This window comes from Ictidomys tridecemlineatus, chromosome 5 (assembly GCF_052094955.1).
Source record: "Ictidomys tridecemlineatus isolate mIctTri1 chromosome 5, mIctTri1.hap1, whole genome shotgun sequence".
NCBI lineage: Eukaryota > Metazoa > Chordata > Mammalia > Rodentia > Sciuridae > Ictidomys > Ictidomys tridecemlineatus.
The window spans coordinates 171,898,013-171,911,559 of record NC_135481.1 but is presented as its reverse complement, the minus strand read 5'-3'; the positions used below and the strand labels follow the sequence as shown (position 1 = coordinate 171,911,559).

At 49.8% G+C, this 13,547-nt stretch overlaps 2 protein-coding genes across 2 annotated transcripts; both read right to left on the bottom strand.

The window, feature by feature from the left end:
* Positions 1-4,238: 4,238 nt before the first annotated feature.
* Spef1 (sperm flagellar 1) lies at positions 4,239-10,509 on the bottom strand. Its single transcript, XM_078051488.1, has 7 exons — positions 7,886-10,509; positions 6,630-6,741; positions 5,883-6,039; positions 5,645-5,684; positions 5,466-5,521; positions 5,140-5,268; positions 4,239-5,020 (listed from the first exon to the last, which is right to left on the bottom strand). The coding sequence occupies exons 1-7, from the start codon at positions 7,992-7,994 to the stop codon at positions 4,913-4,915; spliced, it is 711 nt and encodes a 236-aa protein (XP_077907614.1). The 5' UTR covers positions 7,995-10,509; the 3' UTR covers positions 4,239-4,912.
* Positions 10,510-10,640: 131 nt separating this feature from the next.
* Cenpb (centromere protein B) lies at positions 10,641-13,545 on the bottom strand. The gene has a single exon (XM_013356428.2). The coding sequence runs from the start codon at positions 13,278-13,280 to the stop codon at positions 11,448-11,450; it is 1,833 nt and encodes a 610-aa protein (XP_013211882.2). The 5' UTR covers positions 13,281-13,545; the 3' UTR covers positions 10,641-11,447.
* Between the last annotated feature and the right edge of the window lie 2 nt (positions 13,546-13,547).

Here is a 13,547-nt window from a genome sequence, read left to right as displayed (position 1 = left end):
AGCAACTCCAGGTTAGAAGAACAGATGAAGAACATGGAAAACACCCGCTCCAGCTCCAAACAGTAATTCTGGATGATGGGATGGGGGAATCAAACCTAGGGCCTCACACATGCTAGACAAGTACTCTATCACTGTTCACTGTTATGGTTTAGATATTAGGTATCCTCCAAAAGCTCATGTGTGAGACAATGCAAGAGAATTTAGAGATTAAATGATTGGAACATGTGAGGTTTAACCTAATCAGTTAATTAATCCCCTGATAGGATTAACTTGGGGGTGACTGTAGGCAGATAGGTTGTGGCTGAAGGAGGTGGGCCCCTAGGGGTGTGCCTTTGTAATTTTATCTCTGCTTCCTGGTGCCATGTTCCCAGCTGCTTTCCTTTGCCACACACTTCCATCACGGTGTTCTGCCTCATCCCAAACTCTGAGGAATTGAATAAATCATCTATGGACTAAGACCTCTGAAACTGTGAGCACCAAATAAATTTTCCTCCTCTAAAATTGTTCTTGTCAGGTCTTTTGGTCACAGAACAAAAAAGCTGACTAAAACAATCACTAAGCTCTATACCAGCCTGACTCTTATTATTTTTAATAAAAAACTGTGTCCTCTTTTGAAAGCTACTTGGCAGATTCTAATAAAATTGATATACGCCCACTTTTACACAGTAATTCCTCTCTTAATTATATACCAGAATACATGTATACACGTATTCATGGTTGCATTTATAATAGCCCCAGACTAGAAATAACCAAATGTATATCAATAATAAAATGAATAGATAAATTGCACTATATTTGTACAATGATATATTACCTATCAGTGACAACATCATACTGAATATATGCAACAACAGGGATAATTCTCACAATATTGAACAAAAGAACAAAATATATTCGGGCTGGGGATATAGCTCAAGCGGTAGCGTGCTTGCCTGGCATGCTCGGGGCACTGGGTTTGATCCTCAGCACCACATAAAAATAAAATAAAGATGTTGTGTCCACCGAAAGCTAGAAAATAAATATTTTTTTAAAAGTTTAAAAATAATAATAATATATTGTATAGCCTAGTACATGTCTTTTAGCGAAAGTATGTGTGCATTTCTCTTGCGTATTTATCTAGAAATGGAATTGCTGGGACATAACTGTTGTTTTATAATATGTCAATTTAGCTAGAGTAAACTGTTTCAAAAATTCTCTTTAATATATGTTTCCAATTAAGGTGGGCCATGTGGGCCATGACAGACATTTTTGCATGAGATTTGAAGAATGAAAGGAAGCAGCAACAATACCAAATTTGAGGGGATGGGGATGTGGCTCAAGCGGTAACCCGCTCGCCAGGCATGCGTGGGGTGCTGGGTTCGATCCTCAGCACCACATAAAAATAAAATAAAGATGTTGTGTCCACCAAAAACTGAAAAATAAATATTAAAAAAAAAAACAATACCGAATTTGACATTTGCAAGCTCCAGGCTGGAGCTTTGTCGCCCACACACATTGTTGCTGATCTGCAGCTTTACCTCATTGACATGGGATAGCCGTTAGGCCTGCAACTTACACCTTCCCTGGGTCCTCTTTCACTTCTCTGACTCCTGGGCCAGATGAAAAAGGGGGCCAGCTGCTTCTGCAGTTTATTCACATCCAGATTAGAGGCAGTGAGAACTGACATGAGTTCCAGTTTGTCCTCAAGCCTTCCAGCTTATGCTTGTGGATTCCAGTGTGTTCTTTCATTCCCCTGCCTTATATTCATCTTCCCATCGGCCTTCTTGTAGACTTTAAACTCCAGAATTAGGTGCAAAAACAAAAGTGTTAGAGATTGGAGACTCTTTAAACAATTTCCACAATTATCTAGTCAAATCCCTATAAGAAATCCCTTCTACTACTGATTAAACCATAAATGATAGCATAGGCATCTGTAGAAACTGCCAAACATTTCTGAAATGTAATTCTTGACACTCCCATTAGCAGAGTATGAGAGTTCTAGTTGCTTCACATCTTCATCAACATAAAAATTAGCATTTAATTTATAAAAATACTACACCATGCAAGTCAAAGCATGGCAACAGGCCACCAGTCTTCAGCCTCTACTATGAGCCATGTCCTTCTGCAGGACAATCTCATAATATCAAGATTACAAATGCATATATTTTTAACCAACCAATCCTGTTTCTAGAATTTATCATACATATATACTCATGTACAATACTAAATATATTATTATTAATATCAAAAGCCTGGAAATAAATGCTTTCTGAAGTAGAGGACTGACAAAGTAAATTTAGGATAGACAGTAGAACTTTTTCTTTTTCTTTTTTTTTTTTTTTTTTTGGTACTGAGGATTGAACCCAACCCAGGGGGATGCTCTACCACTGACCTACAACCACAGCCATTTTTATTTTTTTATTTTGAGATACAATCTTTTTTTTTGTTTTTTAAATTTGTTCTAATTGGTTATACGTGCATTTTGACACGTGAAATAGGGTCTTGCTGGCCTCAAACCTGCAATCCTCCTGTCTCAGCCTCCTGAGTCATTGGGGTTATAGGTGTGTACCACTGCATTCAACTTAAATAACAAATTCTGGATACTCTTTTCATGCCTTTCTCTCCCACAGGATTGTGAACACTATTTTATACTTTTCTTGGTGTTCCTGGCATTTGGCACATCATATGCACTCAATAAATATTTGGGGAATCAATCAATGAATTAACCAGGGAAATTAGAATTAGTGGGAGTCAGAAATGGGAGAGACAGCATTGGCTGTCCAAGGGGAATTTTGGGAATGAGAGAGATATTTAAAGAAGAGTTATAGAGCTATAATGTAAGATGTAATCTACTTTAATATCCCCAAGAGACATTTAGCAAAATCCTCCAATTGCTTCTGGAATTTGATTTGTGGGTCATGGGAGATATGACTGTGGGTTGGTACAGTCTCAGGTATATCTGATAACAGGGGTGGAGGGGCCTCAAGGAAGAAGAGCCTCCTAGACCCAGCCCAACCTTTGTCATGGGGAGGCCAACAGATTCTTTAGGACACAACCCAGTCACCAAACTTGTATTCTAGGGCCACTGTGCTCCTGCTAGGCAGAACCATAATCTGCCTAACTGATGTTTCCTCAGATTCTTCATATAAGCTATAACTACTAGTATCACATATAGGAGCCTATACATACGGTTAAGTGAATGGAAGTTTTAGAGAATAGAACTCTGGAAATCTAATGTTGACTAAAAAGAGTGTTAGAACTGTGGTCAGTGTGTGGGAGAAGCTAGTGGTTTGATCCTCAGCACCACATACAAATAAAGATGTTGTGTCTGCCGAAAACTAAAGAAAAATAAATATTTAAAAATTCTCTCTTTAAAAAATAAACAAATGTGTTGTTTTAAATCTCTAATTTAGTGGCAATTTATTATATGGTGATAACTAATACAGGTTATTTTTTATTGTTGCCATTGGAGCATTGCTATGAATATTGCTGTAACTTCTCTCTCAGAACACAGAACACAACAGTTTTAAGTTTCCCCTGGGGATGCGCCTAGGAATGGAATTGCTATAACTCAGGATTTATAAATGTTCCACATTATTGGTAGTCAGCAAATCATCAGAGTTAAGGTCATACCAAGGCCCTGGTGTCTTGGTCAGTGTTGAGAATAAAGTTGGCCTCAGTCCATAGAACTTGGGCAGTGTATGCACAGTCAGGAATCATACAGAAAGCCAAGATAAGGGTCAGTCCATAGGCAGTTGAGGGCAAGGGTGTGGCCACAGTTGGGGAGAATCTGAGGCCTGGGTTTAGGGTTGGGTTTGGACAAAGTTGCAGGACACTGTGAAGGTATACATTTGGGGGTCCATTTAAGCCAGGATTAGAAATCAGGCTGTCATAGTTCACAAAAACTGACCCTTGGGTGGGGATGTGGCTCAAGTGGTAGCTCGCTCGCCTGGCATGTGCGGAGCGCTGGGTTCGATCCTCAGAACCACATAAAAATAAAGATGTTGAGTACACCGAAACTAAAAAATAAATATTAAAAAATTCTCCTTAAAAAAAAAACCAAAAACCTGACCCTTGGTGATCTTCAATATACCAAGCAGTGAGTACACAGGACCCACCACCCATAAGATGAGACCCATTCTGGGTTCATGACACTTTCACTTAAGGGGGATAGAGGGTGGCAGAGTGGAGGACAAGGTGGGGGCGGAGATTTGCTGCCTTCAGGGATCCAGGCAGAAAGAGAAAGCAGGCACAGGAAAGAAAGCACAACACCACCTTTAATGAGGGCAGCCCTGTCACAGACACACCCCAGGCACACCCGCCAGTACCCAATGGGCTGGGAGGGAGACTGCTATAGGCACCACGGATGTGTCTCCTATTTCTGGCTATTCCCACTCATCACGCCTTTCTCTCCAGCTGCTTCGGTCTCCAGCCTCGAGATGGGTCCCAGGTGAGCACCCAGGAGGGGCATGGGAGCCACTCGGTTTCTAGGGGCAATTTCCCGTGTGTCTGAGGCCATGGAGAACTAGTCTGGATGAAGATGTCGCTGGCCTCAGAGCTGGGCGGTGACCTGGGTCTGGGGGTGTGGACTGAACCAAGAGATGGCTTCTTAGGGCCCAACACCTGGAGTTCCAAGGCGGGACCCCAGGTGTTGGGCACTGCTTTGGTGGGCACGCTGGGTCTCCGCACGTGGCTTCTGGGCTCTGGAAAGCGGTCCATTCTCCTGACCCGGGTGGAGTGTAAGGAGGCGGCTCAGTCGCGAACTTCGGTTCCTAGGGCTCCAGTCCTAACGCCCCTATGCTCACTCCCATCCCCAGGGAGAGAGGCACAAGGGCCGAGCAGCTGGCTCCGCCCTCCCAATCTTGCATCTGCTGTTGGGTGGGTGGGTCGCGACGTCTGGGCTCTGACCCGTAGTGGGACGTTCAGGCGCAGCTCACCGCTGCTTGCGCTCCGCCTGCTGGAGCCTCCGGGAAAGGTCCTCGATGCGCACGTTCTTGAGCTGAAGCAGGTGCTCCAGGCGCCTCACCTTCATCTGCAGGACCTGGGTGGGCGTCGCACACAAATCAAACCTAGCCACTGGCTGTCCTGCCCCGACTCTGCAGCCCCTAACCCCCTAAGGCTTCCCAGTGCGCCCTCACCTACACGGTCTCCTGCCCTCACCTGCACAGTCTCTTGCGAGGCCAACAGCTCCTGCTCCTTTTCAGCAATCTGAAGGACGAAGCTTGGGTCGCCCTGCAGCGCCTGGCTATACCCAGGAGGACGGGGCGCCGGCAGCCGCCCCACCCTGAGGTAGGAAGCATCTTAGCGGAGGCCTGGACCTTGGACTCCACCCTCACCCTTCCAGTGTATTGGGCTGGGCGTTCACTATTCCCCTTCTCCCCTTTTCCCCCTCCCCACCTTTCCACACCCAATCACTGTCCCCCAGCCCGAGTGGGGAGATTACCCAGCCTGTTGAGATCACATTGCTTCCAGCTTCTTTACCTGAGCTGCTCTCCTCCTTGGGGTTCTGGTGCACCTTCCCCTCGTGTCTTCTGGGATACATCTGAGACAAGGCAAATGAAGGAGTGACATTGCTGTAGCTCTATTTTGTTTCCCCTCCGATTCTGCAAGCCATAGGAAGGTCAGGAAGACCTTTCTGAGAAGAAAGGAGGAAAGGCTACCTTACCCACATCCAAGTAGCCACTGCCATCAGCGGGAGGCAGCTCCTGAAAGAATCCCAGTGGTCCACTGTGAGTCTCAGCTCACCCATCCCGCAAAAAGCCCCCTAGGCCCTTCCGCAGTTCCCCAGATCAGGTCTTTTAGCCAGGCACCCCTCCCCCACACACATCGAAAAGGCGATGCTTCTCCCTGCCTGGAAACCTCTCCTCCCCAAAGCATTTGGAGAGATTCCAGCTGGGTGCCACCTGTAAGGAACCGGAGCCCTGCTTCCTGCGCCTTTGCCGCTCCTCCAGGCGCTGCTTCAGCGGGATGAGTACCAACTCCACCACACCCGGGGCACACTGAGCAATCTTGCGCATTACGTCGTCTGGTACCGAAAAGTTCAGTTTGTTTAGCACCTTCCTACAGGATAGACATAGGGATGGTGGACTGGGTCCTTCGGGGAATGAAATCAAAGTAGTGGAGAAGGGGCGGGGCCCGGTTGTCTTAGTCCTGAGTGTGCAGCCCAGGGAGAGTAGAAGGGCTTGCCATCTGAGCCTCACCCTCCCCTGCCCAAGATTGGGTGTCCCAAGGTTCTTTGTCTCCTTCCCAATAGAAAAGTTCCTTGATTTTATTACCAGATGAATTCTGTCGTGTTCGCCCTCACCACCCTACCGTCAAAACAGTCCCAGCCTGGACAGTTAAGACCACAGTAAGTGAACATTCTTCTTAAGATATTAAAAGTGAGGGTTGGGTTTGTGGCTCAGTGGTAGAGCACTTTTGTGAGGCACTGGGTTCAATTCTTAGAACCACATATAAACAAACAAACAAACGAAATAAAGGTCCATCAACAACTAAAATATATTTTTAAAAGAAATTAAAAGTGCAGAGATCATAAACAATAACAACAACAACAAACCCCATAGGAGATGAAGAGGCTGGGGCAGCTTTCCTGGGAACTCAGGCAGGTTGGGGCTGAAGAGTTCCACTCCTGCATCCAAGTATTGTTTTACCTGTTCAGGTGACCCCAGTTGCTGAGCTTCTGCTGGAGAGAGTTTGCAGGGACATAATTGTGCATCTCCACCATCTTTGGGAAATAAAATTTGATGACCTCTGCCACCAGGACTGTGGGAGTAACCATGAAAGCAGACATGGAAGATGGGGGGATGAATAAGGGAGAAGAGGGTGGGAGAAGAGAAGGGAGGGATAGAAAAAGCAGCAGAGTGATTGAACCCAGTGGGGAGGAAGATGCAGAAAAGGGAAGGATAATAGGGAGGGAAACAAAGAAGAGACAAAGATCATCAGTCAGATTTAAGATTCAGCTGCATTCCTTCTCCATTAACTCAGAGCATAGGAAAACTCAGAATAAGTCTCTTAAGAGCTCTTCAGGAGGATGGGGCCTTACCCTAGGAATTCACATGGACACACATACTGTAACACCAAAGTTCCAGAGAGAATCACAGACTCATACAAGCAGAGACATGTGATAAGATCCCACTACAGATATATATGTAGGGCAGAATGTATAGACATGCAAGACAAAAACACAAGTCAGCCTAGTGCAGTGGCACACGCCTGTAATTCTAGCAGCTTGGGAGGCTGAGGCAGGAGGATCACGAGTTCAAAGCCAACCTCAGCAACTCAGTGAGACCCTATCTCTAAGTAAAATATTAAAAAGGGCTGGTGATGTGGCTCAGTGGTTAAGTGCCTCTGGATTCAACCCTTAGTACAAAACAAAACAAAACCAAAAACAAGTAAAAAAAAAAAAAACCCACAAGCCAGATACACATAGGTGCACATGTAGAATACACATGTAAGTACAGAGTCACATATGTACATGGCCTCCTCAAATATGTACATATAAAATGCATATTGCATCCTGAAATCCCAGAAGACATTACTGGGATTAATAATTTCTGTGACTGTGACTGCATAATCTCATGGAAACACATTCACTGCACAAATACATACATAGATACGTATCTTAGTCATCAAAGTCCCTGGAGGGAGTCACACACACACACACACAAACTATGTGCACACCAGATAGAACAGGTGGACATACACATAGACAAACATTGTTCACACATAGAAACAAATAGAAAACACACACAAGGGTACTCTTCCACAGTTGAAGTCCCAGGAGGTAGATCTCACCCATATACACACACACCACAGTTACCCAAATATAAAAAATACAGTAAGCACACAGATCCCTTACACACGTCCATACAGGTCAGAATATGCAGAAACAAACAGGAGCGCACACCTCCATCACTGAAGTCCCGGGAGAGGTTTCTCTTGGGCCTGGACAGAGGGATGTTGTCTACCCATAGGTACAGCTGGTGCAGCGCTTCCTCATCCACACTGCTCGCCATTGGAGCCCAGCAAGGTCAAGCCGTTCCAATCGTGCAGCGTCCAGACCCAGCCTCACGACCCCTCAAACGCTTCCTCTCTCACCACTGCGGGTGTCCAGATCTGCCTCTGCCTCCCTAGCCCAAAGACTTACGTCCCATCTGGGAGCAGCCATATTGTTTTCTGAAACCATGGCAACCATTGCCGACTCGCCTTGAAGCAGGGCCTTCTGGGAGTTGTAGTTTTTTCCAGCTACCCTTTCCTGGGCTCCAGAGTTGTAAAGAGTTGGGTGTCCTTATCTTCCCTTTTTCTCCAAAAAGGCATCACCTCTACACCCATACCACCTGCTGACCCATTCTGAGATCTGCCAAAGCCAAACAGGCCCCCAGAATCCTGGCACCAGTATCCCCAGGGCTGGGATCCTCCTTCTGTGCCCTTTAGCTATCAGTCCTAAATGAAGGAAAGCATTGCCATAATAATAATCACCTCCATTTGGGAGTACTGTTAATAATCTGCTACCCATCTGAGCTGTGCGATTGACTTCTGTGTGACAGTGCTTCCTTGCTGGCTCCCTCCCAAAGTTCTGTACTCAAAGGGCCACTGCCACTTCCTCATCCCACCAGTGTTCTGGAGGGACATTTAATAGGTAACCAAAACTCCCAGAGAAAGCACAGAGTTCAAAGTCAGTACCTTAAGCAAGTCATTCAACTCCATCACCCTATTTGCTCCTTTGTGAAATGGGGAAAGTTCTCACCTACTTGTGTGTGTGTGTGTGGGGGGGGGTAATGAATAGGAAAGAACTTACAAAATGGAAAGATGTTAACATTTACAAAAGACCTGTATTTGTTTGGTAATTGGGGGTAATGGGAGTTGGTTACAGGTACAGAAGCAAGAGCTACATCTATCTGCATTCCTCATCTTTCAAAGAGCTATTCAACCATGGATTAGCAATTGATTTTAGTAAACAGCTCCACTTCAAAGGCAACCCTACAAGAGTTAGGAAGATGGATCCCTCATTATTGAATAGGTACAGGGTAGCAGTAAAGGAGTACTTCTAGGGTCAGCCTGGGGAGAAACCTTCCTTCTAACACAAGTGTGGCTTTGGGTACATCACCAAACCTCTCTCTGCCTATTTGTCATGGTTTTTCCTATCTTGTGGGCACTTTGGAAAGTGTTTAAAGCCTGATATACTGTAAGGCCCTATTAGTATCAGCAGTATGATCACTAATGAGATCATCTCAGTTCCAGCAAGAGGTGTTCTTGATGACAAAAAACAGCTGGAAGTGATTTGCCTAGTTAGTACTTGAAGTAAGGGACCTGAGTTGGCCAGGGTCACTTGGGGAGAACACCACTGTTCCCTCCTACTCACTCCAGAGCACATGGGATGTGTGTGTGTGTGTGGGGGGGGGTAGGTTGGGCTTGATTTTTGGCTCCCTGGTCTCCTCCTCCAGAGTTCAGATAAAGGAATGGGGGTGATGCCAATGGATAATCTCAAGTCCTTTTTGTTGTCACTATGTTTCAAAGCCTTCAAGGCCTGAAGGGGAGTGCCAAAAGTGCAGAAAGCCAAAAGTGGAAGTCACCCCACCTTCTTGTTTTAAAGTGATGCACAATGGCCTTGCCTTTCTGGGAGGAACCACACCCAGTGCAGGCAAAGAATATCCCCCACCCAACATTCCAGGGTAGGGAGAAGAGGAACTTGGTAGCAAAGGGGTGGTGAGGGGTTGGGAGGTAACCAGAGGTGAAGTGCCAGTCCCAGGCAGGGTGGGAAAACCGGTTTGAGCCCCAGAGCTGCCTGCCCTACTCAGGCTCAGGCCCTCCCCTGGCTGGAACCTCTGGGGCCTGAGAGCTTCAATGAGGAAGGGTTATGGAGAAAAGTACTGGGCCCTGAAAACAGGAGGTGTAGGACAGAAAATGACCTGTCCTCACTTTTGAACAGGGGAGCCCCTGGAGGGCACTGCATCAACTTCTTGGTGGTACAATTTGCTCCTAGAAAATTTCACCTTCCTCCTACCACTGTCTGCAAAGGTGGCCACCAGGTTTGCAGAGGGCCATCAATGAAAGCCTTAACCAGGTGCCACCAGCATGCCTATATCCCAACTACTCAGGAGAGTATAGCAGTAGGATCACTTGAACCAGGAGTTTGAGAGCAGCCTGGGAAAGACCTCAAAAAACAAAACATCTCTCTAAGGCACCAAAGGCAAATCAAAGGGTTCTCCATATGCCCCTCCAAACTCCAACTTGACCCACAAGAGCTGTCCCAACAAACTTTCTGTTCTAGTCCAACTCTTGCAAGGATCTTCTTTAACCAGCCTTGGTGGGTCTAGTCCTCAGGTGAATATTGTCTGATTTAGCCCGACAGACTATTGGCTCCCTCTTTCCTGGCCCCAGCCAAGTGACCAAGAGCTTCTCTCTAACCCCAAAGCAGTGCAGGTGTAGGCTTCCTCAAATCTACCCTTAGATGGGTACACTGAAGACCCCTTCTTTCCCAAGTCTCTATAAATAACTCTTAGACATGGATGTTGACAGCTCCTGCTGCCCCTCACCCCAATCAGGGCCACCCACCCTCTCAACCCTTGCTTCTATGTCCCACCAGAGCAAGGACCAAAGGGAAGAGGGAAAGCATGTGTCCCCCAAGACAGACGCAAGCCCAGACCATGAAGGATGCACCCTTGGCTGTTAAAACGTTCACCCCCACAAAAGGGGAGTGGACAGATTTATTGAATTCAAACTGGGAAAGGAGCAGCTGGATGGCTGGACTCTGGGCCCAGCCCCAGGCCCCTCTGCCCAGGATGGGGCCCTGCCAGAGAGGGATGAGAGGCACAGGGCCTGCAGCTGCCCACAGGGGAGGTACCCAGTATCACTCCCCTGAAGGGCCTCTTGGAAACCTCCAATCTGAAAAGAAAACCAAGGGCCAAAGTCACAAGGACTGGGCCAAAGGAAGGGATTAGGGAGGTGGAAAGCAGGCAGAGGCAAGCTTAGGAGCCTGCCATGAGTTAGACTGTGCTTCTTGAGGCGGCCCAGGGGTGGGGGTGGGACTGCCAGCCTTGTGGGGACCCAGGCTGGACCTTCCTCTGGAGCCCTTCCCAGAATGGCTTTGAGGTCCCCCCCACCGAAGACCTGGTGTGGACGGCAGGGGGAGAGGCACTCTCCGGCCGGGAGCTTCCAGGGCCCATCCCTGGCTGCCACTATGGTCTAGTCCACTGATGGCACGGTGTGGTAGCACCGGACAGCTCCCCACTCACCCCACCTTGTCCCCTAGCCCAGGGGCAAATGGGGAGGAAAGGATTTTGAGAAAGAGGCAATAAGCAGGCAGTGAGGCAGACCTCAGCCCCTGGGCCTATCTCAGGGCCAGGGAAACATTACTAAAGGCCCTGGGGCTCCCCCCTTCTGGCTCCATCCACAGTGGTTGCACAGAGTTCTCTGCCCCAGGACTGGTGCTGCCCTTCTGGGTCAGGCAATGGCTATGCCCAGGGGGCTCAGCTTTGATGTCCAAGACCCCGAACTCCCGCCTGCCTGGCGTGGTTCTTCCTAGTCACGTGGACCAGATCATGTTCCAAGTGGAGGATGTGGCTCTGCACACGGTCATCAATGGGGAAGGAGGTCAGGTACCTCTTGACCATGGCAAAGTAAGCCATGGCCTCCCCAAAGCTGGGTACAGGCACCTCATCACTATCCTCATCATCATCTTCGTCATCTTCATCCTCCTCATCCTCATCCTCATCTTCCTCCTCTTCCTCACTATCTGACTCTGAGTCCTCCCCACCTTCCAAGAAATGGAGGGTAGGGCACTGTGCCTCCTCCTGAGCACTGTAACCCCCAAAGCTGCCTCCAGCCTCCACTACTCCCTGGGCCCAGTCCTCGGCCTCCAAGCCCTCAGAAGAGCTTTCCTCCTCTTCCTCCTCTTCTTCATCACTGTCATCAACATCACCCTCCTCCTCCACCTCCTCTTCCTCCCCCAACTCTTCTCCTTCTCCTCCTTCCTCCTCCTCCTCCCCTTCTTCTTCTTCCTCCTCCTCCTCCTCTTCCCCTTCACCCTCCTCCTCCTCTTCTTCTTCCTCCTCTTCTTCTTCCTCCTCCTCCTCTTCCTCTTCTTCTCCCTCACTCTTGAGGGAAGTGGTGATGGTGGCATTAGGGCCACCTCCAAAACCAGCCTCCCGAAAACAGGTGGCTATGTCCGAAGGCTCCACTGCCTGCCACGCTGCAGCCACAAAGTGCAGGGCCTCCATAAGGCCCAGCTGCAGGCCTGAGCGATCCTGGCCCTCTAGGGCAGCCATGGCCTTGAGCAGCATAGCCTGGCGATAGTGGCCTTTCACCTGTTGGACCACTCCTCGCTCCAAGGGATGCACAGTGCCCGGAGGGAAGAAGGCCAGCTGCACGTGCCTCAGGCCTGAAGTGTCCAGGGACTGGGCAGCCAAGCGGCCTGCCAGCAGCAGGACCCGGCGAGACTCTGCAGCCATTCGGGTGTCCAGGGCTTTCAAGTACTTGGCCAGTGCCTGGGTGGTGACACCACCCTTAGAGTTGGCGGTGTAGTCGCAGGGCAGGCCACCTTGTCCTGCACGAGGCTTAGCTGATTTGCCGGCCACCAAAGGGGGTAGCTTCTCGCTGCCATCGGCATTGGCGCACAGCAAGACGCTTAAGCGCTGGGTGGCTTGGCGCGCCCTTCCATCGCCTCCGCACAGCCCTGCCGCCTGGTCGGGCAGAAAGTCATACCAAAGACTGGTCTCGGTGGCGCTGAACACGTCCTGGGAGGCGTATCCCTCGGCCACAGACGGCGGTTGCTCCTCCCGGGCTCGCCAGCCAGGTGTACTCCCACCACTGCCCTCCGAGGGCACAGCAGCCGGGCTAGCAGGTGCTGCTGGGGTCCGGGGAGCACTGTTTCGTCCCCGGGCACGGGCCACACCACTGCAGGACACCACACCATGGCGCCGGCGGAAGCGGTCCAGCCAGCCATTGGAGGCAGTGAAGTCGTCCATGCCCAGCTCCTCGGCTATACGCAGAGCCTTCTCCTTGAGGATGATGCCCTTGACGGGCAGGCCAGCGGCGCGGATCTGCTGGAACCAGGCTATGAGCAATCCCTCCAGCTTGTCATAGGGGGACAGCTTGTTGGTCTTGCGGCAGGTGGAGGCCACACCGTACTTGCGCTCCGACGCCAGGATGGCGCGCTTGTTCTTCAGGATGGTGCTCAGCGTGGACGGCGGGATGTTGAAGCGCCGCGCGATCTCGCCCTTGCGCAGGTCCGGGTTCTCCTCCACCTCCTGGATGATCCGCGACTTCTCCCGGAACGTCAGCTGCCGCCGCTTGGGGCCCATCCCGGCGCGCCCCCCGCCCCGGGGCCCGGCACCGCCGCCGCCGCCCCGGGGCGGGGGGCCCGGGCCCGCGGCGGGGGGCACTTGGCGGCCTCTCCCGCGCGCCCCGCCCGAGACAAAGCGGCTCGCGGGGCGGCGGGCGGGGCGGTGACCCGGCCGGGCCGGGGGCACCTCCTGGGGCGGCGCCGGGCGGCTGGCGGCAGGCGACGAGCACGGGTGAGAGTGGGAGGCGCGGGCGCGGAAGGCAGGAAGTGCCGCGGCGCGGGGATC

What these genes read in the sequence shown, in the direction of transcription:
- Spef1 (XM_078051488.1), bottom strand. Translation starts at nt 7,994, where the DNA reads ATGGCGAGCAGTGTGGATGAGGAAGCGCTGCACCAGCTGTACCTATGG. An exon ending in AACTGGGGTCACCTGAACAG is followed by an intron (nt 6,040 to 6,629) that starts GTAAAACAATAC and finishes TCTATCCTGTAG; the next exon opens with GAAGGTGCTAAACAAACTGA. An exon ending in CCTCGCAAGAGACTGTGCAG is followed by an intron (nt 5,021 to 5,139) that starts GTGAGGGCAGGA and finishes ACGCCCACCCAG; the next exon opens with GTCCTGCAGATGAAGGTGAG.
- Cenpb (XM_013356428.2), bottom strand. Translation starts at nt 13,280, where the DNA reads ATGGGCCCCAAGCGGCGGCAGCTGACGTTCCGGGAGAAGTCGCGGATC.